Here is a 27,115-nt window from a genome sequence, read left to right on the forward strand (position 1 = left end):
GGGTCTGGCTAGATTTAGGGGAGGGGCATCCGGAAGGTGTTTGGGGTGCTGGCCCATCCCAAACCTGAACCCCCAGGGCCACAGTATAACATTCTATTCACTTTCAGTCACTCAGCAAATATTTATGAAGCCCCAGAGGGCACTGGTCCTAGACACTGTGGGCGCACGGTGTTTGCTTTAAGGGGCTCCATTCCCATGGGGGGAGACAGACACTAACACGAAGCGAGCGAGCCATGAAGTGGTGGTGCGCGGCACCGAGGCCGGCTGGCTCCTGGACTGTGTGGCCAGGGAAGGCCGCTGTGAGGAGCCATTGAGAATGAGGAGGCAACTCTCCCGGGAGAGAGTGCACGGTGCAGGGAGGAGCTGGTGCAAGTCCTGAGGTGGAATGAGCTTGGAGGTGCCTCATGCATGGTCAGTGTGGCTGAGCCAAACGGCCTGACAGAAAGTCCCAGAGATGAGCAGGGAGGGGCCAGATCACACAGGGACAATGGTGTGTTTTTTTAATCCTCACCCAAGGATGTACCTACAGAGAGGAAGGAAGGGAAGAAGAGAGAGAAAGAGAGAAACTTCGGCTGCCCCCCCCCCCCCACCACCACCAAGTGCCCCGACCGACTGACTGGGGATCGAACCCGAAACCCAGGCATATGCCCTGACCAGGAATAGAACTGGCGACCTTTTGGGGCACAGGATGACGCTCGATTAACTGAGCTACTCTGGCCAGGCAGGGACAATGGTCTTTTATTTAATTCTACACTTGAGGAAAAATTGCTGGAGGATTTTAAGCAAGTGAATATAAGGAACTAAGGAAGTGATAGAATTTCCTAACCTGCAGTTAGTAAACAGTCGGTGCCTAATAAGTACTTGGTGATTTGAATTAAACAAGAAACATCTCTCCATTCACTCACTGAAATGCAACTCCTCCAGGGAACAGAGAGTGGAGGGAACCAGAGTAGAGGCAAGGGGTGCGGGGAGAAAGGTCAGAGGTCAGTAGTCCCAACCAGGAAGAGTACTGACCATGGGGAGACCCAGGTCCTCCACCAGCCAGGCTTTGTCCTCCAGCAAAGAGACATAAAAATGAAATTACACAGAGGAGGGGGGCAGAGAGTGGGGGAGTGCAGACCATAAAACCCCCGAAGTGATTCTACACCTTTTTCCCTTGGAAAAAAAAAAAGCTTTTTGGAAAAGGCTGTAAATTTTTTTTACACCAACCTCGTAAAAATGACATTGGCGCATTCTCAAATTAGAACCATTAAAATGAAAACCAGCAACGCATAGATACCGACAGGCCCACGTGGGTGGGAGAGGTGAGGTCTGGGTGCAGCCTGCTTGCAGGGCCCCTTCCCCGCCAGGCCCCGGAAACGCCTCCTCGGGCAGGGCCGTGCCACCGGGAGATGAGAACACACCATGGACCCCACAGCACTGAAAGGGGGAGGGCGCTCCTCCGAGAGGCCCCTTTCCCTCTCCCTGCCCTGCGCCTCCAGTGGGGGCCTTAGCACCCAGGGCCACCAGGGCGACCCATGCAGCTCCTCTGGGCCGAGACCAGCTGGTGTGGGTGCTGGAAGAGGCAGGGCCTGAGCATGGGCGGTGGTGGCAGGGAGCCCTGCACCCCCAGATGGTGGTGCTGTCTGTGGAGTCCTCAGGAAGTGGGGTGTAAGGAAGTCTGGGTTCAGAGCCACCATGAGCTCGGCTCCTGCCCTCACACTGGCCACTTCTGCAGGGGTAGGGTTTGGAGAGGGGCTGTAGGGGACACACCATTCCCTTCTCAGAATAGACCTGCTCCCCTAGGAGAAAACTACCCACTGAGAGGGTGCTTTCGAGTGCGGTCCTCCCCAGGTCAACCTTCACCCTCAGAAGGGGAGACATCCATCCCCGCTTCCCCGGCTCCAAACTCCTGACCAGTAAGGATAAAAAACGTTGGCGTGAAAGGGGGTGAGGGAGGAGAGAAAAGTCATACCGGAAGGGAGGCTGGTAGAGTGGTTGACTTTTCTGGTCCCAAAAGAGCAGGGGCCTGGGAACCCTTTCCCAGCCTTGGGCCCTCTCTTCTACCTGCCCCCTCACTGGAGCTCCCTCCTAGGGGGACCTCCCTTTTCCTTGGACTGGGAGGCAGACACAGGAAACAGTGTCATTGGCTGAGTAACCCAGGATGGTACAAGAAGGGGGGGAGGGTTACAGCTCTCCCCGTGCTGGTCCTCTCGAAGCCCAGCCCCTCACTCACCTGCCCCCTATTCCCCCCTATTCCGGGGCAGAGCAGGGAGGAGCCCTTTCTAAGCATGACCCTGCAGCTGCCCAGAGGGTAGGGGACTTCACTGACATGAAGTTTCTAATCTCCCCTCTGGGGAGTCTGGGCCCCAACACTCCCTCCAGGCCCTCAGCACCTCCTGGGGAAGGGACTGTTCCATGGGAAGGAAAGAAAAGGAAAGGAAAGGTGTAGGACCACATTCGAAAGAGCAGCATCTGGCATGAGGGTGGGAGTCCCACAAACTGAAAAAGTGGGCCCCAGACCTAAAAAGACAACTGTAGACAGTGTGTGTGAGGGGGGGGAGCTAATTCACCTCGGAGGCCTCCCTGCCCGCCCCACCCCCTAAGTAGCTTGGGCAGAGGAGAGCCAGATGGAGAAGGAAAACAGAAATCTCTTCCATTCTTCGTTTTCCCCCTGCCCCATTCCCTGACACCCCCCATCTCTTTGGAGGGGGGTGAGTTAAAAGCCCATTAAAGTGCAGCTCCCCCCCCCCCCAACCCTTTTGAATCTCCCCACAGGATGTGCACAGGGTGGGATTTGGCCCCGGTTGCCACAGCAACTGCAGTGGGAGTTCCCAGACGCTAAGCAACCCTCCTGTGACCCTGGCTGACCTGTCACCCCCACAACCTGAGGACAATAGGAGTGCGGCTCTGGAGGCCCAGGACGCCTTTCAGTGCGGCGGCCAGCAGCTCCGCTGGCCTCCACTGGGCCTGCTCAGCCCTCCTGCCCCAAGTCCTGCTCGCCTGGGCCAGAGTGCCCAGTCTGGCCCCCAAGACCTCCCCAGGCCCGCCACCTCCCAAACGCTGGCACACACTCTCCCAGCTCTTCCTGCCCCCCACCAGAGGTATCTGTGCAGTCCCCGTATGAACATTATTAACATTTTCACGCTGCAAGGGCAATCTGCAAGAAAAAAGCCACGCAAGGGAACCACGGGGTGGGGGTGGGGGGAGGGGAGGAAGGACTGCCTAGGTGAAGGAAGAGGACTGATGGGCCGCTGGCACATCTGCTAGGCCCAGAGTATTCTTTAGCAGCAGCTGGGGGATCACCAACTCCAGCTGGCCAGCAGGGTCCCCCGTGCAGACTCAGGTGCAATGCATGTCTGCGGAAGGAATGCGTGCACCAGGCCCACCACACTCCCCACGCCCTTTCCTCACGAGAGTGAGACTGGAGACTAAGGGCAGAGTGGACAGGGCATGGCTCTGTCACTCACCAATAAGGGTGTTGGGAGGGGGGAGGGGCGAGAGGGGAGGGGGAAGTTGGGGCCTTGACTGCTGCAAGGGGGCAGCCAGCCAGGGACCCTCTCTCCATCCGAGGGGCCTGGCAGCCAAGCTATGTCACCCCCCTGCACCCCGGGCCTCTGTTTAAACAAGCTCCGGCCTGCTGTTGCATGGAAACAGGCGTCTGCTCTTATTCCGAAGTGACGTGGCTGCCCTCTTCAGCACTGTTTGTTTCAGCTTAAAGTCCTGTCACCAGTCTGACTTCTGACTCGCCCTGTTTATCTCTCTCTCTCTCTCCTCTGTCAACTCATTATTCCCAAAGGCCAAGCTTGCATTTCCAAGGTTTGTTTACCCAGAGCAGAGGGACAGGGACCAACAGACAGAAGGACAGAGGGAAAGAGGACAGACCGGTCAACGCCCACAGACACCCCCCCCCCCCCAACCTCCTTTCTCTGGAGTGGCTACTTAGGGCCAGTGGACAGTGTTGCTTCTGTTTGTTTGTTTTAAGGGACCTTTTAGGTTGAGAATGGAGTGCTCTCGATCATGCATCAGTAGACGTTTATTTAGCACCTCCTATGCTGCAGGCCTTGCTCCCTCCATCTCCTACAGGGGACTGTGTGCGTGGCAGGAGCAAAAAGGGGGCTGTGCTGAACCCTGAACTAGGAACTGGGAGGCCCGAGGTCTAGCTGCAGCCTTTCCCAGGCCGCATGGACAAGTCAGTGCCGCCTCTTGCTGCCCTCTCACCTGTGAAATGGGAATAATAATATCCACTCCCCCCGCAGATGACTGAAGGACACAACCAATGAGACACACAGGTATTTGTTTGTCCTTGAAGGACTTCCTGGTTGGGACAGAGGGAGGAGGAGCCCACTGGGCCAGGCTCTCTTTCCTATGGTTGGTTTAGCCCACAAATCGGAACATTTGTTGTGGGGGGGCCAGAAAGTGTTACCCCTGAAATTCCCCCCACACCTCACTCATATATTGGGGGGTGGGAGCAGGGCCTACAGATGGATCTTATTTAATTGCACATTTTGGATTTTTAATTTTGCAGGTCTCTTTTCATAGTTTGGAGCCAACAAAACCTTTTTAAGTCTCAAATATTTTCCTTGGCCCCAGGCACTACGCCCGTAGTGAGCCCAAATGGATAAAACAGCCCTCCGCCTGCCTCCAAGTCTCCACCCCAGTTTATTTGTGAAACAGATACAGGATTTTCCAGGACTTTGGGATATTCCCCAAAACAAACAGGAATAACTGGAACATGGAACAGTGAGGGTAAAACATGCGTGTGCAGAGCGGAGAAACCTGATCAGCACACACAGTGCTTCCCCACCCCACGCATCTCCCCCGCCACCCAGTTTCTGTGCTCACTCTTCACTTTAAATACGTTTTAAAAGACATTCCCAGTTTCAGCGTTTCTCCTGCCCACCCCTCAGCCCCCATTCTGCGTAGAAGAGCGGGAGGGGAAGCTGGCCATACAGAGTGGGTGGCCCTGGTGGTGGGGTGTGTTTTGTCATTATTTTGGTAGAGGGTGGGATTTTGCCCTTTGACCTCTGTCCCCAGTAGATGGCACAGGCACTGAGTCTTTCCCCCAGAGATCCTGCTTAGGAAGGCTTGGAAGATGCCAGGACACTCCCAAGGCCCATCTCCCCGGGGAATGGAGACCGAATGGAGGCCGAATGGAGGCCGGCCCTTCCACTCCAGCCCCCACTGCTTGTGAGAGGAAGTGATTTTTAAAGCCCTTAGTTCTGTTCGCATCCATGCAGCCCCTGGGGACGGGGGTTTCACACCTAAACTGCATCTGATCCTAACAGCCCAAGGAAGCCAAGGCTCGGGGAGGCCCAGGACTTGGCAAAGGTCACGCGAAGGGGCAGGCTCGGACTGAACCCGGGTTTGTTTCATTCCTGTGTCAGTGCTGGCTGACCGGCTCCGCGCAGGGCGCCCAGCGTCTGACCAGGCTGCTCCAGGCTGACCTCCAGCTCCTGGGCATGTGGGGGGAAAGGGCCCCCTAGGGGCTGTGGAGAGGGAGGAGGAGCCCCACGGTGAACCTGGGAGCCAGCATGAGGGCAAGGTACACACATCTCGGCAAGCACGCACCTAAGGCCATCAGGCAGGGGTGGGAGTCCGGTGGGGAGGGGCAGGCAGGACCTGAATTTTCCTTATTCCGAGCAGAGCCCCTAAGGGCCAGTGCCACCAGCAGTGACTCGAGAAGCAGGGAATCAAGTAAGAGAAGGCTCTCCGGGCCGGGCTGGCTGGGCCGGTTCTCGTGAACTTGTCAAGCACGATTCTCCCCGTTTCCCGGGTGGGGCTGGGACCTGGGGCCCCTGTTCTGTCATCGCCCAACCAGGCTCCCCACCCTCAGGCCTCTCTATCCACAGAAAGGATAATCTTGAACTCCTGAACTCTGCACTTCAGAGTGGGAATGACGGAGGGGAAGAGGGAAAGTGGATACAGACAGGGGTGCCCAGTCTGAGCCTTAAAAATGGAGGCGTGCCTTTGCCTCTGGCTCTTGGCCTTTTCCCAGCTGCTCTGGCCTCTGGTGTCTGGAAGTTTGATCTCTTCACAGCTTGAGTCAGGGGCCCAAGCAGACATTGGGGGCAGGGGCGGGGGGGGGGGCGCTTATTTTACAACACAAATAAAGCGGAGATACCCCTATGTGTCCAGCCCCCTTTCCCCAGTGGACACACTTCTAAAGGGAGGGTCTTCTCCCCAACCCTGTTAGCTTAGCCAGTGGCAGGAGGGCCCAGGTGCCCGCCCACCCAGGATGCACACTCAGGCCTGCTTCCCTAGTCTGTCCCGGTGGGCATTTCTGAGACTGTCCGAAGCGCTATGATCTCAGGACCCCGAGTCCTACTTCTTTCTCTGGAAAGCTCAGCTCTCCCTTGGTTAAGGTGGCCACGAGCACGGAGGGCGCAGAGGGAGTCCCTGGGAGCTGGACCTTCCCAAGACTGTTAAAGGGAAGCTGCCTGGCCCGGAGCAGTGGCACCAGTGGCCAGGATGGAGTGGGAAGAGGCCTGGCGTGCCCCCTCCCTGTCCCCGGGGCCGAGGAGAGGCGCCAGCTCCTACCTGTTGCTGCTGGAAGTGCAGCAGATCCGCAGGGCTCATCTCGCCGTTGCTGTCAGCGCCCGCAGCTGCATCCCTGCCCGCACCGCCTCCAGCAGCGCCTGCAGCCCCAGCACTGCCGCTGCCATCGGCCTGCCCGGAGAGGCTGCCCACGCCGTTCTGACCAGAGGGAGCTGACCTGATTGTCTCCGAGGCAGATTCCACCATCATGTCGCTCTAGCGGGACCTGGAGCGGGAGGAGAGACGGAGGAGGGGCTCAGTGGGTAGGGCAGGTGTGGATTCTACCCTGGGCAGCAACCATGTCCCTCAACAGCCCCACTTAACACCCCACCCCAGGCCTGGGGCACCTCCTCCTCAACTTTCTGGGGGCTGTTCCTGGGACCCCTCTAGGGGTGCAACCTCTCCCAGTGTCACCCTTCCCCTAGGCTGGGATAAGGGGCAGCTCCAGACTGCAGCTGGCCCCTCCTCCCCGAACTTTTTCTCAACTTGATTTCCAGAAGACCTCTACAGGGCAGGGGGGGATGCTGCCCCCCAAACCTATTCTGGCCTCTCCCTCCTGGCCAGGGCATGGGGGGATGGGAGGAAGGGGCGAGGATTCTGTAAGAACTTAAAAGCAGATGAGCTATTCACGGGGACTCACTATCTCCCCTCCTCCTTTGGCACAAACACCTGTAATGGCCATTGTGCTTGTAGGCGGGGAGTTCCCCAGGGCAGGGAGGCAGGGAGTTCCCCGGGGCAGGGGCCTCCCTAGTCTTTTCCCGAGGGCACTGAGGTTCTCATCAAGATCTGCTCCACAACAGAAAGGCTGCCATTTGCCCAGCACCTACAGGGAGCCAGACTCAGCTTGGAGCTGTGCAGTGGAGGCAGCCAGGGTCCACTTCTCCGCCTTCCCTTCTAAGGCTGGCAGGCGAGGGTCTGGCCAAAAGTAGACCCTCAGTAACACTGTCTCCACAGGCACCATGATTCCTCATCACAAGACTGTGAGAGTGTTTATCATCCTGACCGGACAGATGGGAAAGCGGAGGGTCCAGAGTTTGGGGAGTTACAGAGGCAAAGGGTCCAGGCCTGAATTCCATACCCTCATTTTCCCACTCCAACTGCCTCCCAGAAAGAGAGAGGGTCAAGGGCAGTGAGGAGGAGGAGGAGGCCTGGGCTTCCTTCTGCAACTTGTGGAGGTCCCACTACCTCAGGGGCTTGCACCCACCCTGCGATGGAGAACCTGAACAGGCAGAGCTGTTCTCAAAGTCTGGGGTGTCTCCAACTACCCCCAAAGTTTGCTTGAGAGGCACATGGATTTTAGTGAAACAGGAGATGGCTAGTATCCACCACTGATCTTCAACACATCCTTTTAAAAAATAGATATATATTTTATTGATTTCAGAGAGGAAGGAAGAGGGAGAGATAGAAACATCAATGATGAGAGAGAATCATTGATGGGCTGCCTCCTGCAGGCCCCCTACTGGGGATCGAGTCCGCAACCCCGGGCATGTGCCCTTGATCGGAATTGAACCGGGACCCTTTGGTCGGCAGGCCAACGCTCAATTCACTGAGCCAAACCGGCTAGGGCTTCAACCCGTCTTTTTTTTTTAAGATGTTTTTATTGATTTCAGAGAGAGAGGAAGGGAGAAGGAGAGAGAAAGGAAGGGAACAGGAGAAAGAGAGAAACATCAATGTGAGAGAGGAGCACTGACCAACTGCCTCCTGCATGAGCCCCGATCGGGGACTGAACCCACTATGTGGACATGGGCGCTGACCAGAAATCGAACTGGTGGCCTTTCGGTGCACAGGACGACACTCAACCAAGCCACACCGGCCAGGGCTTCCACACACGTCTTAAACCCCCTAAAACTCCGTTTCCTAGAATCCTGTAAGGAGTAAATAAAACAGCACATACAAACCACCTAGCAGGTAAGCTCCCATCACCCCCTTCTTCGCCGGCCCTATTTGTAAGGGTGAAGACCCTGAGGCTCAGAGAGGTCACAGACTTGGCCCAGGTCACACAGAGGTCAAGGGGCAGAAGCCACAGGAGCAGCTAGTGGGGCCTGGGAAAGTCAGCCAGTGTTCTGCCCTCCCTTTTGGCCTAAGCAGACCCCCACAACCACATGGTTTCCCAAACCCAAGAGGCCTTGCAGGTAGCAAATTAGAGAAACTACTGGAAAAGATTGGATTATTTTCCTAGTTCCTCCTCAAAATGCAGCTCCCAGGAGCCTCTCTCTCCTGCCCCCAAACTCTCTCCTTGCACCACGAGGAGAATCCTTTCCCCCTCAGAGGGCCACGTGCTCCGTTTTATCCCTGCTGGAAGCAAAACCAGTTGAAGTGAGGGTCCTGGGGGGCAGGACAGGGAGCTGCTAAGGGTCCCTGGGGAGCCCACCAGTTCACGTGCCACCCACATCACTGCTCATAAGGCCCCTCTCTGTGACTCTAGGCGTCTCCGTGTGGCTTCCTATGTGAACCTGTGCTGCTGGAGTGTCCTGTGTCTGTGCATTTCTCTTGTGTGTCCCCCCACCCCAGCTGCTGCTCCCACTCTTGGGGCCAGAGGAGCTGGGCCAGGGGCGAGGGAGAAGGCGAGGTTGGGGGCGATGGTTCGGAAGAGATTGAGCACTCGGTCTCAGGCCTTAATGGCCGTGTCAGCCAGAGGGCCAGTGGCCGCCAAATGATGGATGGGGTGGGCACCATCCTCCACCCGCCAGAGCACAGGGCTCCAGCCCCCCTTTCCCCAACCACCCACCCTGATCCCTCCCGGCAGCCTGCAGAGCACCTTCCCCCACTCGGGCCTGGGCCCCAGCTACAAGAGGGGGGTGGGGAGACAGCAGGGGCATACTCTAGTCTCCCTCTCCCCCAACACTGGCCCTGCCGGGGGGTGGGGGGGTGGAGGGGGGGTGGAGAGCAGCTGCCTGCCCTGATTCCAAGCTTAGCTTCTCTGAGATCTGAGAACTCCTGGGCCCCAGGGGACAAAGACCAGAGCCTCAGGGGTGTGTGTGCACAGGAGAAAGGAAAGAGAATCCAGCAGTTACTTTCCTGGGGTAAGAATGAGTGCCCCCCTTTTAATACACACACACACACACACACACACACACACACACACACTCACACACTCACACTCACACACACACACACTCACACACACACTCACACACACACACACACTCACACACACACTCACACACACACACACACACTCACACACACACTCACACACACACACTCACACACACACACACACACTCACACACACACACACTCACACTCACACACACTCACACACACACTCACACACACACACACACACTCACACACACTCACACACACACACACACACACTCACACACACACACACACTCACACACACTCACACACACACACACTCACACACACTCACACACACACACACACACACACACACTCACACACACACACTCACACACTCACACACACACACACCATAAAGTTGTAGACCAGACAGCAAGTTTGGAGAAAGGGAGAAAAAGTAAAGAGGATGCAAACAGAGGTGTCCCTTTCTTTTCTGGTTTTTTTTTTTAATTTTTAATGTGGGGGGGGGGGCGAGGGGGGGCATAGCGACACCCAGTGAACAACATAATTGCTGCAATGTGGCGTGTAATAATAGCTATTCAAGGGCCAATCATTCATATTAAACAGGGTGAAGCAAGCCTCTCATTTGCATGCTTGAGATTATATGCATTGAAAAGTCATTTCCGCAGGGTATATGAATGGCATTAATTCCCACGGGGCACGCTCTGCCCCCCTCCTGGGAACTTCACCTCTTTCCACGCTCCAGCCGGCCGGCCCACCTACACCCACTGAAACCAGCAAGGCTGGTGCTCCCAGGCGTCGGAACGCTCACCTCTGCCCTGCGACGCCCGCCCTCTGAGGATGAGCACACCGTTGGCCTCAAGCCTCCAGCTCACCTCTCCACGGGGTGTTGCAATAGCACTGGGGTGTTCCCTGCACTGTGGGTGAGCAGCTCCGGTGCCTGGGGCCCAGCCTGCTAGGGTTGGGGTGGGTGGGGTGCTGGAGGTAAGACTTGATATCCATGCCCTGCAACTACAAGAATGTGGGGTGTAGCGGAGGAAGCGAGTCCATGAGAACCTGGACCCTGGCTAGAGGCGAAGGCAGGGGCCTGGGTGTCAGGCAGCCTGAGCTCGGCCACAGCCAGCTGTGCACACTGCCTTCCTCCTCCTCTGGGCCTCCACTTCCCCATCTCTACATGGAGAGGTGGTCTTGACGGTCTCTTAATTCCCTGGCCCAGCATGTGGACATGAAGCCAGACTGTTCTAGTGGCTGGAGGGAGCCAGTGAGGGTTCATCTGAGTTACAGCTAGTCTCAAAAGGCGAGCAGACTTGAGCTTCCTGCCCCGGTAAGGGGGGCACCCTGCATGAGTCCCCTCCTCCCTTCACTCTGCTCTTCCACCTCTGTCCACACGCTCCTCCCCATTTCCTATGCAAACAGCAGCTGAGCACCCACAGAGAAGAGAGAAGCCCTGGGAACTGGACTACCTGGTTGGTTTCAGGGGCCTGATGTAGGACCCTGGGCAAGTCACTGCCTTTCCCAAGTTAATGGCTGTTCTTTCTTCCTTTATACAATGTGTACATGGGGGATTGGGAGGTCTTTCTAGGGCTCAATACACGGAAGCCCTCACTCCCCACTCCAGCCTTCCCAGACCCCTCTTGCAACCACGCTTGGGACAGAGAAGAGCAGCTGCCCGCGAGTTATTTCAGGTGACCTAGGGTTTCCGTCTGGGGCTCTGATCCTGCCCTTAGGCAGGTCCAAGTCTCCCATCTCTCGGGGTTCCCCTTCGGGAGCCAGGGCACCCCAGGGCCTTGAGCCTGGCCTTCAGAAGGAAGGAAGCTGGGTCAAAGCCGCAGCGGCCTCTTCCGCTCTGGGGGAGTCTGCGGGCCGCTGGGGGCTCCCACTTCCCCAGAGGCTCCTGGCCCTTCTAAGAACCCCGTAAGGTGCACCGTGGGGGACACCTCGGAACTCCTCTGGGTCGCCCAGTCCCCTCCCTGGCGGAAGTGACAAACTCCACCTGCCTTGGGACCAAAGGGAGGACCCAAGGGCCAGGGTGCTTTCGGGGGAGGGGGAAAAGGATGGGGAGTCCTACACGTGGAGAAACCTTTGTGCCTTTTCCGCGGGCCCATATGGTGTAAGAGAGTATTAATTACCGTAGCTTTTTAATTAACAATCGCTTAGTCTGAGCCCTAACATTTGCCACGACACCCGGCGCCTCGCTGCGAACCAGCGCTGCCGGCCCAGCCAACTCATCAATTAATTTTTATTGACGGTTTCTTCCCCAAACAGGCACAATACCAGGGTTTTCCAATTAACACCTCCGCGATCTCTAATTAGTGCAATTAACAGACTGATGGATGCCCGGAGTTTACCGCGAAGGAGGGGGCGGGGCAGCCCCCAGCGCTGCTCTGGGGGCTGAGCCTAGCAGGGCGCACGTGCATGCGCGCCCCTGGAGGGGGCGCACCCGCAGTTCTTTGGGAAGCTTGGAGGGTGAGGGTGTGACTACCGGTTACCTGTACCCGGAGCAGTGATGGTGATTTGAGTTGAAGTAAGGAGACACTGTGTCCAGCACTCAGAAGCCTATGATCGATGGACGCGCCCTGAAAGTCTAGGTGAGACGAGGAGTTGGAAACCCGGCCTCTGGTCCCAGCTTTATCTCCTACTTGCTGAGTGACCTGGGCCAGGTTAACTGCCCGCTTTTCTCCTCTGGATACTGGGGAAAACGCGACTAGATATATAGCTATTTATAATGTATACCCCTATCAACTTCTCAAGAAAGACTGGGCAGCAGCCTGCCACGAAAGACAGATAAAGATTCTTAAAATATATTATCATGGGGTGGTAGGAAGGGAGAGTAAATGGATTAAAACTTTAAGCCTGAGAACGTCAAACTTGAGCGCATCAGGGTCGCCTGGGAGAGCTTGTTCAAACACAGACGGCGGGGCCCCAGGCCTGGAGTTTCTGACTCAATAGGTCTGCAGTGAGCCTGAGAACAGTCATTTAAAAAAAAAAAAAAGTTCCCAAGGCAATAGGGCTACGAGGAGTATTGACTAGTTATGAGCCTCCTGGTGGCCGAAACCAGATGAGCCATCTCATCTCCAAGGCCACTCATTCATTCACCATGGACTGAGTGCCTAAGTAAGCCAAGCCCTGAAGATCTGTCTACAGCAGTGGCTCTCAGCCTTCCTAATGTCGCGACCCTTTAATACAGTTCCTCATGTTGTGGTGACCCCCAACCATAAAATTATTTTTGTTGCAACTTCATAACTAATTTTGCTACTGTTATGAATCGTAATGTAAAGATCTGATATGCAGGATGTATTTTCATTGTTACAAATTGAACATGATTAAAGCATAGTGATTAATCACAAAAACAGTATGTAATTATGTATGTGTTTTCCGATGGTCTTAGGCGACCCCTGTGAAAGGGTCGTTCGATCTCCAAAGGGTCGCGACCCACAGGTTGAGAACCGCTGGTCTACAGGAAACTGAAACGGGACCCCTGCCCTACACAGGCTTACAAAACTCAAGCCAGTGCAGCCCTGGCCAGGTAGCTAAGTTGGTCAGGGTGTTGTCCTGATACGCCAAGGTTGCAGGTTCGATCCCTGGTCAGGGGGCACATACAAGAATCAACCAATGAATGCATTAATAAGGGAAGCAACAAATCAATGTTTCTCTCTCTCTCTCTCTATCCCAAATCAGTTTTTCAAAAAAGCCAGTGCAGTAATGTCCTAAATGCTCTGTGGGCAACTGGTAATAATGAGGTCTCATTCCCCTCGCCCCTTTTTATTTTGTCTGAGTAAATCTAGCATTTGTCTTTTTGAAAGTTTAGCCACTAATAGAGTTTGGGCTGTGAACAAACTCATTCTTCTCTCTTCTCTAATGGCTGGCCAGGAGCGTATTTCACCAGCAATGACCCTTCATCCATTCACTGGTCCAACAAATCTTGAAGCACCTACAGTGTGCCAGGCTGTGTGTGTATAGAGACCTGAACGGAACAGGACCTAGGCCCTGCTGTCCTGGAGCTTCTTATGTTTCAGTGTGTGTGTGTGTTGGGGGGAGCGGGGGAGGAGGTGACATATAAGGACACCAGTAAGTAGATAAGCTCAAATAAAATAAATTGTATCAAATATGAGTACAGAGAATAAACAGAGGGTTCTAATTTAAATGGGGGAGGGGGGCAGGGCAGGCCTTCTTTTGAGGAAATGGCATTTACGCTTAGAAATGAAGGGTAAGCAGGTACTGGCCAGGCAGAGTCCACTGAATGCAGGGGAAACAGCATATGCAACCGCCCTTCGTTCTCACACGAGGTCACCAGTTTCAAGACTTTTTCAGGGCACACGTGTGGGTACCACAGAGAATGGAGCATGACTTTGCCATATATTTTCTCTCTCTTTTCCTTTCTTTCTCGCTATCCTGGATCAGATCTTACTTGTGTCAAGGGACATATAGCCGAGGGCTTTTCAGACCAACAAGCACTGGTGTTACAAGTAAGTGAAGGATGCCTCCCAATCTGTCATCCAAAGGCCCAGAGACTCCCCCCTCCCCCCCCCCCCCCCGAGCTCGGGCCCCCAAGGCCCACTGGCTTCAGGCTGCCAGGTGAGGGGAGGGCTCAGGCAGGAGCTCTCTTGGCCTTGGCCTTCCTTAGCCGGCCACTCACTTGCCATCCTACCTGCTGACCCTCCTCTGGTCTCTAATTACCTTTGTGATGAGAGCGCTGAGCAGTGAGGTCACCAGGTGGATTCCTCATTTGTCATTTGGGGCTAATACCAATAAACCTTCCTTTCAGGGTCGCTGTGGTGTCCAATAAAACACACCGTGTGAAGGTGTGCAGGGGAGACTAGTCACTCTAACTACGGGGGCCCAGGAGACCCTGTTCGATCCAACTCTGCGTGGGCTCTGGTGTAAAAACTGATCCCGGCCCTTGGTTCAGCACTCGAGGAAAATGAAGCAGGACCCCAAGGGTTAGAATGTCTCTACAGCTCCAAAATGGGACCCCAAACCAGAGCAGGGTCATGAGTCGCAGGACTACTTGGCTCTCTGAGCAGGCCGGCGGCACCTCTCCCCAAACAGAGGGGGCTCCCTCCCTGAGTTCCCAAGAAGCTTCACCCCTCTCCACCCCCTGCCCTCGGTACTTTGGGATGGTCCCTTGGGTGGGGGTGGGTCAGAGGCTCACACCCTGAGCTTCCTCTGTACTCCCACTGCTGCCTGACATTCTCCCTAAAGGACACTCTAGGGCAGTGGTTCTCAACCTGTGGGTCGCGACCCCTTTGGCGGTCGAATGACCCTTTCACAGGGGTCGCCTAAGACCATCCTGCAGATCAGATATTTACATTACGATTCATAACAGTAGCAACATTACAGTTATGAAGTAGCAACGGAAATAATTTTATGGTTGGGTCACAACATGAGGAACTGTGTTTAAAGGGCCAGAAGGTTGAGAACCACTGCTCTAGGAGCTACCTGCCCCAGACCTAGGGACCATCTAGGGCCTCTTCTCAGCACAAAACCTCAGGGCCTGAGGAGCTGAGTGCAGGCGGCAGGGTGAGGACAGCCTCAGAGGCTACAACAAGCAGTGCTGGGTAGGTGGGCCACATCCTGCGAGGTCTGTCCCAGGTTCTCTCCCAAGTTTCAAATAACTATTTTTTTAAATCACAAAAGTAAAAAAACATCTTGGTAGAAATTTTTGAAGAAAAACATGAAAGAAAAAAACAATTAGTGCCCATAATTCTACCACCCAGGGAGCCAGCCCTGGGCCCCGCCCCTTCCAGTCAGTCCACTCTCACTCGCTTGGCATATAAACACTGAAAAAGTGAAACTGGGGTCAGAATCGGTGCGTGGTTTGAATTTTCCTATTTTTCCACTCACCACTTACTATCATAACCATTTCCACATGACATCAAATATTTTAAGCAGCAGTTTTTAGTGGTCACAGAGTTGCTCGAATGGGCCACATGTTCCAGAACTTACTTAGCCACCCCCCTGGAGTTGGACATCCAGACTGTTACCTATGCCTTTGCTATGACTGCAATAAACACCCTTATGCGAACAGAACACACTGCATTTCTATTTACTTAGCATATGTTTGAAAAGCAGAACTGTATATTGTTAAGGCTCTTGATACGTTTATTCCCTAATTGATGTCATAAAATTTGTACCAATTTTGCCCTCCCTTCAGCTATAGGCCACATCCCAGAAGACTCACGAGCCACTCAGCTTTTCAGAGATTTAATTCCATTCTCATCTCCTTCAGAAGATTCTCAGATCCTGCGTAAGGCACTCAAAGGCCAACACTACAAACCCTGTCGAATCTGGATGAGTTTACGAGGCACACAGCTGGGTGGGGGGCCTTTGCCTGCAACTGATACTGAGTACTGGGGTCTCGGGCATAGAAAGGCGAATAAAATCCAGCCCTTGCTGTGGGGGGGCTTTACAATTTGGTGGAGGAGAGAGATACACAGGCAAACAAGCATCAACAAAAATACCCATACCTATGCTCCAACCTGGGTCAATTAAATTGCACTGTTTGGAGATTGGGACCCAGGAGTGGATAGTTTTAAAAGCTTCCCAAGAATTCTAAACTTCAGGTGCAGCTAGGGTTGAGAAGCTCTGCCCTACACAACATACAAACTTTATAAATATCACGTTAAATAGACACTGGGGATCTATGGGTGCCTAGAGGGGATGGGAGTACTCTGGGAAGGCTTCCTGCAGGAGGTGACTTCTGAGTTGTCATTCGGAAGTGAAGCCTGAGCACACTACTGGTGAATATATTTTATTCCTAATAATAGTCATTCCACTCTGAGTCCTAGATAGTCCTTTCCCATACCCTGTCCCCTCCTTTCTTCTCCACACAACCTGGAACTCACTTTGACAGATGAAGAAGGAGCCACACTTTGAAGATGTCTTGACAAGGCCACCTGGCTGCTAAGAGGCTGAGCCAAACTGAAACCTGCGCTCTTCCAACTCCCAAACCAGTGCTCTCCTCACCCCTCAGAGGTGGCAAAGCCCTGAGGGTGGTCACTCTGGAATTTCCCTGGAATCGGAACCTTTCCTCACCACCTCCATCACTTAGTTCACTTTTCACTGGCCCCAGCTCCAAAAGGCTCCTACCAGGCCCTAGCAAGGTGGCCTCCCTCAACACTCCTTCCCAGTACAATGACCAAAAGGAAAAATTAACAATAAGAAAAAAAGAAAGAAAAAGAACCAAAGATCCCACTCCATCTCATTAAGAAAGTAAACATAAGAGCCATCTAAGTGTCTAATTAAGCTTCTAATTAGTCCCTGCTTGTTACTAATGCAAATTAGATTACTCCGCTTAACTACAGCATGTCCACACACCCTTGTTAATTGCGGCCTTTTGAAATTAAATTACTCCCTAATTAGCATATCAAAGCCATTGATTCGGAGCTGGGAAAGATGAGGGCAAGAGGAGGCGAATGCCAAGTTTGGTTAATCAGAGATGGCTAATTAAATAGTGACGTCTTTTGTGGGGGGCCTGCTGGTTAAGGGAAGGGGGTTACTCACCCATGGCTTGAGTGGCCATCTGGAGTCTGGTTCTGATGGTGCCCTTGGCACCAGGGGGCTCCTGTGGACATGGGAGGTGTTCCAGCCAGCCTGGGCCAGATCACAGGGCCTGGCCCTCCCTGGGGCCCTGGCTGCTCTGTTCAGCCCACCCGAGGTGGTCTGGCCCAACCCTTTGTCTCCGAAATGATCTATCTAGGTGTGGCTTTCACAGGGATCCTAGGTACCAACTCAGGGGAATGCAAAACACATCAACATCTGAATGTGCCAGCTCCAGCGTCCTTCCACATCTCTCTCCCTGTTCCCAGCTGAGTTCCGGAAGGCTGACTTCGGCCCGTTCCTTCCCCAGTCCCAGCCTGTGATTCTATCCTTAGAACAAAGTCTCCCTCACCCTCCCAGTACATAAGTTTGGGGGCAGACTAGAGGCGTTCCTTTGGGCAGGGATGGGCTGGTTTCAGCTTGGATCAGGCCCCTTGAGAAACAAGGCCCTATAATTCTTTCCATGGTAAAAAGCAGGAAAAACTAGAGCACACCATCAGTTCTTAAGAAGCTGTGTGAGAATCAGATTGGGTCAGGGACATCCGCAAAGGCCTCCTCCGAGCTCTTGTACAGACCCCACGTTCGACAGCTGAAGTCTCCGTGGCGGAGGGGCCAGCCGTAATGACCAAAGGGCGAGGCTGGTCACCTAGGAGGCCTCGGGAGAAGTGGGGGGCACTCATCCTAATCTATCCGTAACCACACAGAAATGTAGGTTTGGTGTTGACAGGGTTTGGGATAGAGCATCGGCCTGCGGACTGAGGGGTCCCGGGTTCGATTCCGGCCAAGGGCACATGCCTGGGTTGCGGGCTCGATCCCCAGTAGGGGGCATGCAGGAGGCAGCCGATCAATGGTTCTCTCTCATCATTGATGTTTCTATCTCTCTCTCCTCCCTTCCTCTCTGAAATCAATAAAGAAATATATTTTTAAAAAATTAAAAAATAAAAATAAAAAAAGAGCCAACTGGGGATATTTGTGTGAAATTCACCATTGTAAAGGCATACGGGGTGAACTTAGTCAATTTGTGACCTCAGCCTTTACGGCCAGCATTCCAGGGGGGCGGGTTCCAGTTGGCTGGTGACCCTGGACAAGGTAGATCACCTCTTGGGGCCTGGCTCCTTCACCTGTCAAATGAGAGTCAGTGTCACCATTGGAACAAGGAGGCAGGTATGTGACCTGGCAAAGCGCGGTTCCTCACTCAGGGTCTGGTGACCACCTGGTTCTACTCTGTACCTGCCACCATCTCCTCCCAGATTGGAATGTCTTCTAGAACCTTGCTCTTCCATCTTCCATGCGGGAGGCAGAGTCTGGGCTTCCAAGTGGCCTTGGAAATGCTGAGGGCTTATTTCTGCAGACGCCTGAGCTGGCTGCTAGGTAGCTAGGAGGCACCACACACCTGGGCCCTCCCCCCGCCCTTGAAGGGATCAGCCCTGGTAGGGGCAACAGCTCCTAAATGTCTCCTCTAGAAAAGACAGAACTTTCACAAAAATCCTGGTGGCTGACAGGTCCCTAGCCTGTAGCCTCCAGTGCCCCCTTCCTGGGCGAGGGCATATTATGTGAAGGGAGGGGGGCTCTTTGGAATCTGTCCCCAGACTTGCCTCCCCCAATCCTGCTCTCCAGGTTTCTCACCAGCACCCCCTGCAGCCCTCAGGGTCAGGGTCAGGGTCATGGCCAAATTCCCAAAGGGTGAGGCTTTGTTGATTTAAGGAACAGGGCCCAGGGGACAAGAAGCCCCCCCCCCCCCTCACCATGCTCAGAAAAGGGTGAATGGAAGGCAGTGCCCGGCCCATGGTCTTCATCCAAGCCGACTGGGAAAAGGGGCCCATAGCAGTGGTTTTTATATTAGAAAAGATGTAAAATTAACAGCCAGGCAGAAAATGAGAAATGGGGAGGGGGCGAAGCTAGGCTGTCCTGGTGGCAAGGGGGGAGAGCGCACAGCGGCACACAAGGGCCAAGCCGAAGCCGCCTGGCTGAGCTCTCTCCCAACGAGATTCAATTAATTGATAACAAGAGGCATCAAATTAATTTCTGGAGGATGTGAGATTCTGATGAAGGGAAATCTCTTCGATGGGGATCGGGAGGGAGGGGTCGGGGAGCGCCCCTTTAATCAGGCCGCGCTGCCTAATTGGGAAGGAGGAGACTTGCGTGGGCCGTGGGGTCGCCCACCCGCGCCCTCTGGGGACAGAGCGGAGGGCTCCGGCCGCGGTGAAACAAAGGGGAAGAGCGCTGAGACCTTCGGGTCTCTCCTCCCAGAAGCCCCACCTTCGCTGCGGGAAGGGGCGGCCAGGGAGGGGGCGCACGGCTGCTCCCTCACCAACTGTGCAGTTAGGGAAAGCGAGGCCCAGGGAGAAGAGGCCATGCCCAAGGTCGCAGAGGGAATGAGGAAGTTGGGACAGAGCGCTTTGCCCCTCGCTGGTGAGTCCCAGACCCGAAACCCACACACCCGAGAAGTTACCCCCCAGCGCGAGGAGGGCGGCACACGGGTGGGAACCCTCCATCTGGCTACAAGGCGGAGGCCACGCCGGCCGAGCCGCCCCTCTTCCAGCGTCCCTGGACCCCGGCACTGGGCGGAGTCTGTCTGCGAGGACACCTCCTCCTGGCAGCGGGGGGGGGGGGGGGGGGGGCGCCAGGTGTCAGAGATCTAGGAGCTCTTGCCAATCGCCCTGACCGCAGGGAAATGCTGGCCCGCTAGCAGCCCAGAGCCAGTGCGCGAAGCTGGGGAGAACAGGTCCCGGAAGCCAGAGGCTTCTGAAAGGAGGGATTCTCACGTATGGACCGACTGCACCCTCAACACCTCCGGGCCCTTCAGACTCCCATCCCGCCACGATTCCCACCTAGAGAGGCGCAAGCCCCCGGAAGCCAGGGAGGTCCCCAAGCTCCTCCCCCAGCGCTCACCGCAGCCGCCGCTTGCCCCTCCCTCACACTTGCCCTCCCTCCGAGTCCTGCAAATCTGCAACTGCCAACATCCCTCCCCAGCCGAAAGCGCCCTTTCCTTGCAGGGTGCTGATGCACGTCTGCCCCTGGAACCCTTGAAGGAAGCACGCTGCTACCCTCTTTTGGACCAACTTCTCTAGGCCTGGGTCTCCTGGAAGTGTGGGCTTGGCTGCCAGTGAAGGAAACGAACAGAAGCCCCCTCGCCCATCCACCCTCCAGTGTCCCTTCACGCAGCCCAGTCCTCCAGAGGGCTCTCCAGGGGCCATCACAGGCATCCTGTCCAGCTGAGGTGGGTGTCAGGACCAGAGCCTGCCTCCAGTCTCCGAAAGATGCGTGCTGGGGCACTCGATCCATTTCCAACTCTCCCAGTTCAAGCCAGCCACCCTCACAGGGCCACCGCGCACACGAAGCTCCACAATGCTTGTGGGATGAAGAGGAGTCCTTGTCTCCATTCCCTGAGCCACCCTGCCATCAAGTCTCATCACCTGTCCCTCCTGCACTGCGGTGGGAATTCTGGGTAACCCTGCCTGCCTTGAACAAATGCACTCCACTTGGTTACTGTCTGAGGAAAACACACCATCTCGCCATCCCCCGCCCCCGCCATCTGCCTTTGCATGACAGCCCAGGTGCCATCAGAAACTCCAAGTGGGAGAGAAAACCCTGTCCTGCGTGACCAATGGTCCCACTCACCCTCAGGTCCAGCTTGGCAGGCTCCATCCAGCTGGGCAGAGGAAGGGGCCTGGGAAGGTGGGCAGAGCTGCTGGGATTGGGGGCACAGGTCACGTGGCAATGGCCATGGCCAGGGCTAGGGAAGGAAAGATGCAAGGCTGCACTGGAGAGAGGGCAGTCCAGCAAAGGCAAAACCCCCACGGAGGGCTAGTGCGAGTCCTGGGATGTGGAGCAAGGGGAGCGAGGGCAGGGCCAGGCCCAGGCGAGGATGGCTCCCCAGAGGCACTGAAGCTTTGACTCCATGGTCCTGTCCCTGCAGCCCTTGCCAAGTGTGCCCCTTTTGTGCTAAGAGCTCTTGATTTCCAGCTCAGGTGTGCCCTGAGTCCAGGCTCCACGTGGGGCCCGCTCAGCGCCGCCGCCACAACTGCACGGCGAGCCACAGGTTTGGTGTCCTGCTCTGGTCCCAGCGTGGGACAGGCAGAGGGAAGGGCTGTGCATTTTCCTGTCTGTAGAGAATCCAGGAAGGCGATGCTGAAAGAGCCCACAGCTCCAGGCTCAAGGGAAGCTTCTTTTTGCTTTTTCGAGATGATCCATCCAAGGGTAGGTACCGAATGGATCTGAGACTGGCTGCCAGACGTGTATTCCATGAGGCGATGAAGCTAGGGTTTCAAACCATTGAAGTCTCTCTTTTTGGAGAGGGTGGTGCTACCAGCTATTTGTCCTCCTCTGTGTTCTGGGAACTATCCCTCCCATTTTTATTTGTCTCCACCAGCACCTTAGGAGGCCAGGGAAAGGAGAAAACGGCACATTCCAAGGTCAAGGGCAGGGGGGGGGGGCATTCCTGAGCTTGTGAAGGAGGGAGGGGGAAATCAGCAGGACCTCCCATGCCCTTCTCTCTCCCCTCCTCCCCCCAGCAGAGGCTCAAGCCCCACTCTTACACTGGGGGTTAGAGGCGCCAAATTTTAGTCCCTGCCCTTACACTAACTAGCTGTGCACCCTCCGTCAAGTTGCTGCTTCTCTCAGGGATACTTCTTCCCACTCCATAAAATGGAGGATGGCACTCGAGCATTTCCAGTATTTGGTCCATTGTGTGGCCTGGCAGTGCTGGGACTCTAATGATAAAAGCCACCCCTTGGTCAGAGCTACCATGTGCCAGGCACTGTGCTAGGTACTTTACATCTGCTCTCCAAATCAACTCCCCAAAGGGCTCTACATGGGTATTATTGACCTACTTTACACGTAAGAAAACTGAGGCTCCAAGAGCTTAATTAAGTCCCCCAGAATCCCATCACCACCTGCAAGTTCCAAAGCCTTTCCCACTCCAACCCATGATCTGCCCTGGGAGGCCGAGTTCCTTGCCCTGGGTTCCCGGGTGAGTTCTGGAACCCAGTGGGAGGAAGGCATTCCAGCCAAAGGAGTCCCGGAATCCTGTCCCAAATGGTGCCTGCCCTGCCTTGGTCTGGGAAGCCGGGAGAGTTGGAAGATCATGACGGGAAACTGCCGAGCTCCTTGGATGGGAGAAATGCTTATTTTGCAGTTTGGGCTATTAGAAAAGTAGACATTGTGCCTGCTTGGGGACAGGGTGGAGGGGCTTGCACTTCGGCTGGGGAGACAGAAAAGCCACCAAGGCAGTGGGGCAGTGATGGGCGAGGATGCAGGTAAGGCCAGTCCAGCTCCAGGTGAGGCAGAGCAGGGAAGCCGTCTTGGGGAGATGACCTTCCCTCCCCTTGCACCTCACACCTCTCTTCTAGAACAGACACCCTGCTCCCACCCTCCTCTCCCTATGCGATATCTTATCTGTCTCTCCTACTCCCACAATGTGAGGTCCGGAGAGCAAACCCCAGCCTTCACTGCTTGGGCACTCCAGTGCCCAGCCTGGTACCTGCCCAGACAGAGTAGGGGCTCAGCAAACATTTGGGGAATTACTGGTTCAAAGGAAGCCCCCCAAGTCCCCCTGCTTTCCTCCCCCCCCGAAGGAAGAGGTGTGTTTGGAGTAGGGGCCCAGCAGGATATGCACATTCCTGGCAAGAAGGGACCTACCTGCCAGCAGCCAGAAAGGAAGTTTCTGGCCAGAGGCAGAGGAAAGGGGGTGGGTGGGGGTGTCTAGGTGTAAGAAAGGCACCTACACAGGAAAAAAAAAACACAAAACAAAACAGGGGCAGGTCCTTTTGCAAGCTGGGCCCAACCTGCCCTGCCCTGGCATTCCCCAGCACTGCTGTCAGGCCTTTCTCCCCCCAGGGCTCAGGGGTTCCCCAACTCTATAACTCCTGGGAAACCTGCCCAGGACCTCGAGGACAGAAAACCCCACCCAGGGGCCCAGCGCTCAGTGCCAGAAGGTTCCCATGGTCTCCCACAACTCAGTGCCAAGGCTGGGGCCAGAGTAAGGTAGTGATTGAAGGGTCCAGAAGGAGTGAGTCAGATCTTGGTGGGGTCCTGAGGGTGTGTGTTTGTGTGTGTAGGGGGGCGCCCACAGTGCCACTTCCTCCCCATGCCACCTTGCCCCATTGGCAAGAACCGGAGTCACACCAGATGGGGAGCCCTCCCCTCCACCCCCAAGGCACAGGCCTGGTTTGGGAAGGCTTAGATCTACTGGTGACCAGGTGCTGGTAGCAGTTCTCAGCTCTCCCTCCAGCCGGCCAGGTGACAAAGAGCCCTGGAACCCAGGCCGACACAAAGTTTCTCAAGTTTAAAACAAACAAAAAACAACAGCAACAAGCCTGCAGACTTCCCCTTCCCCAGGAAGGAGTCGGGCAGGGGTTGTCTGAGGCAAGTGACTCTCCTTCCCCAGCTGGGCCCACACAGCCCAGCCTTCTGCCCTTTGGGGCCCCTAAACCCACTGGATGGCTCGAGAGGAACGTCAGGCGCTTGAAATGCCCAACGTCCACAGGGTTCAGTCCCCATTCTCCAAAGAAAGCGCGTTTCTGGGTTCAAATTCTCAGTGCGGTGGTCTCCACTGCAGAGTCCTGTGGGGCTGGCTAGACCCTGCCGAGGCTACAGGCCGCAGAGAGCACCCCGCGCCTCTTTCTGTGTGGGAGAGGCGGGCAGCCCGCCCAACCTCAGGCTCCAACCTTACTCGCCCCGCAAGCTTCACTCCCCTGGCCCTCAATCCCGGACCCATCACAGGTCAGTGTGGGGACGCAGGTGGGGCTTTGAAAGGTGGTATGAAGGTGCTGAAGTGCAAGTAAAATCCCGCATTGGCCAAAACGCTCCTGGGCTTTTATGGGAACCGGCGGGCGCAGCCCAAGACGCGGGCGACTCCTCCACACACACCCCAGCTCCAGCTCCAGGCTCCGAGGTCAACCTGCAGGGAGGCCCGGAGCTGGGGTGCCAGGCGCTCGGTGACCTCCAGCCGCCTTAAACCCCAGGCGCCCAGCGAGGGCGGAAATCGGCCAAGCGGGGTTGGAAGAGGGACGGGCCAGGTGCTCTGTGAGCTCGGGTTTTCCGCGATCCCATATCCTCTTCTCCCAACCTAGAGGGTCCGAGCGGGCTCCGGTGTGTTCACGAGGTCCCCCCAGTTGGAGGAACGGAATCTGCCGCCCTGACGGCCGCGGCCTCAGAATCCGCGTCCCACGAAATCACACGGCCCCTTGCCGGGGAGGCCGGGACCCCATGTCGCTCAGGGCGCCCCAGCTTCACAGGCTCAGCCGGGGCTCAAGTTTGTTTGACGTGGATGGGGGGCGGCAAGGCGGGAGCGGGGTGACCAAGGGTCAAAGAGAGGTGTGTGTGTGTGGGTGGGGGGGGCGTCCAAAGGAGACCCTAGTCCTCAGTCTGAGGGAGGGTCCCGCTGGCCTCAGGGCAATTTCCGGGTGGCCTCCGAACCCTGCCCCCCCACCCCCCACACACCGCGAGGTAAGAGCTCTCCCTGAATGGGGTGATGCAGGTACAGGGCCAGGTCCGTTCCCCGCTCCACCACGAGCGCCAGAATCACAGGACCCGCTCCACGCGCACTCAAGTCCCCAGAAGTTTTCCGCTCCACCTCCGAGCTGACCGAGGGATGGGGCGAGACGGCCTGGCCCCGGACCCTCCCAGGTGCGACCCCGGCAACACGAGTCCCCCTCCAGACCCGAGGCGACGCGGAGGTTGAGACCGCGGCCCCCCCATCTGCCTCGGCCAGTGGTGGGGAGTCCTGGGCCGGCTGAGGTTGGAGGAACTCACTTCCCCACTTCCCTCCCCAGCTCAGGAAAGTCGGGGCCGGGAAGTATTCTTTGTCTGACTCCGGGCGGGCGGGGGTGTCGCGCCCCCTTACACCCCATTCCCAGCGGTCAGGCCGGGAGGGGGCGGAGCCCGGATTCTTGGGGAAGGGCGGGCCTCGGTAGCCTTTCCAGCCCCCCCTCCGGCCGACTCCGGCTGCCCCCCCCCCCGCCGCCGCCGCCGCGCCGGAGCCCCCACCTGTTCCCCACGCAGCTCGGGGCCGCGAGGGCCCGGCCCGGGGCGGGTGTCGCGGCCGCGCGGGGTCAGGGCGAGCAGCCGGCTCGGGCTGGAACAAAGTGTGCCGGCCTGGGCCCGGCTCCTCCCGGCGCGGCTCCGGCGGGCAGTTTGCAAACACAAAGTGAGCCAGGGAGCGGGCGAGAGAGTGCGCGAGCTCGGGAGTTGGTCTGGTCGCCGGCCCAGCCCCCACTCCTCGTCCCCGGGCTCGGCCCGCCACCTACCTGTCCGGCCCGGCCGCTCCGTGCGGGCTCCGGCCCGTCAGCCCGCGCGGGGCATGGGGCTCGCTCGGGTCGCAGCCCGGGCCCGCCGCCGCCCGCTGGGGCTGCCCGTCCGCGCCGCCCAGCGCCGCGCAGCTCCGGAGCGTCCTCCCTCCGCGCCGCGCCTGCCGCCGCGCGCCCTAGCCCCGCCGGGGCATCGCACTTTGCGGGCAGCTCGGCTGGCTCCGGCGGCGCTCCTCCTTCCCGGTCCTCCCGCGACGCTGGTTCGCTGCTCCGGCTCCGCGGCTCCGGGACCCCGGCGTCCCCGCCCCCGGCCCAGCCCTGGTTCCGGCCCGGGCTCCTCCCCGCCGCGCCGCCGCCGCCTGCGCCGCGCCCTCCTCGCTGGATGGGGGCTCCGTCCCGGCCGCCGGGCGCACTGTCCGGTCCGCAGGGGCGACCGGCTCCGGACTCCGAGGGGCTGCGACTGAGCCCGGCTGCGAGTGGCTGCGAGCGGGCGGTGCGCAGGCGGGGCGGGCGGAGGCGGGGAGGCGGGCGGAGGGGGAAGGAGGGAGCGCGCCGAGAGCCTGGGCGGAGGGAGGGAGCGAGCGAGCAGGCGGCGGAGGGAGGGAGGGGAGACCAACTTCTAGCGCTACCATAATTCGCCTAAAGCAGGTGCAGCAGCTTTCACCGGGCCCGGCTGCCGGCCGGGAGCGAGAGGAGACCACGTGGACCCAACTTTAGGGGAAGCAAAGTGGGGACACCGGGGAAAGACGTGGGACTGTGGACCTGAAAAGGCGGGGGGCGGGGGGGAGATAGAGAGACCCCAGGAATTCACCCTGGCCTCTTGAATTCTGTGACGTGCTTTGCAAACCCCAGCCCTTCTCTGGAGTCTGGAGGTACGGCCAGCCCTGCTCCCACACGGTTCACTGGCTCCCGGCGGGCTGCGCTCCACGCGGGGAGTGGTCGGGGCCGGAGCCGGTGCCGGTGTGTGCCCCTCCTCGCCTCGCTCCCGGTCCCCGCCGTGTGGGGGTCGGGGTGGGCGTTTGAGCCGGGGCGGGGGTGTGGGGAGGCTTCTTCTGGGCTTTGTGCACGGCCACCCGGGGCGATCGCTGCCTCCCTCTTCGGAAGGGGAATTTCCCTTACAGTGCTCTGCGCACCGGTGAACAAGGGGCCCCAAGCCGGATCCACGCGGCCTAGAGAAATGCAAAGTAGACTCAATTCTTCGGAGATATTAGACTGTAAACAAAACTCAATGTTTTTGCCCCGGAGAACGGAGGGGACTGAGGTGGCGGCGGAGGTGCGTGTTTGGGTTGGGAGGGGGAAGTCCGGGTGAGGAAAGGCCCCAGATCCCAGGGGGAGGGCTGCGCTGGGAACAGATGCCTCACTCAGAGACCCGTGCCCGTCTCCGTCCTCCCTCCCACCCTCCCCCGCCCAAACATTTCCCATCTGGCCCTGTGTGTTGGGGTGGGGAGAGGCGAGGGACGGTGGAGGAGTGCCCAGGACCAAGGGAGGCCCCTGCTGTGGGTGGAGGCCGGAAGGCAGTGGCTCCTGAAGGCTCTCCCGGCCCAGATCACCTGAGGCAGGTGGGGGTGGGCAGACACTTGTTGCTTCTGTGGCCTGTGAGCTCGGGGTGCTTCAGGGATTGGTGCTCAGAGTGTGTCAGTGATGGGGCCTGGGGAGAGGATTTCTTGTTCTGGAAGGCCTTCCAATGGGGCTTGGAAGAAAAGGGTCTTCAGGGAGGAGGCTGCCTCCCTCGTGGGTTGTTCTGTATCACTTGCTCCATT

At 57.1% G+C, this 27,115-nt stretch overlaps 1 protein-coding gene across 1 annotated transcript in view; it reads right to left on the reverse strand.

The window, feature by feature from the left end:
* FOXP4 (forkhead box P4) overlaps positions 1–25,853 on the reverse strand; it is a 53,777-nt gene extending 27,924 nt beyond the window's left edge. Inside the window, 2 exon segments of the mRNA XM_036316607.1 lie at positions 6,520–6,742; positions 25,356–25,853. Of these exon segments, the coding sequence (XP_036172500.1) occupies positions 6,520–6,726 (207 nt within the window). The 5' untranslated portion in view covers positions 6,727–6,742; positions 25,356–25,853.
* Positions 25,854–27,115: the final 1,262 nt, after the last annotated feature.

The sequence above is a fragment of the Myotis myotis genome, unplaced genomic scaffold, assembly GCF_014108235.1.
Source record: "Myotis myotis isolate mMyoMyo1 unplaced genomic scaffold, mMyoMyo1.p scaffold_m19_p_7, whole genome shotgun sequence".
NCBI lineage: Eukaryota > Metazoa > Chordata > Mammalia > Chiroptera > Vespertilionidae > Myotis > Myotis myotis.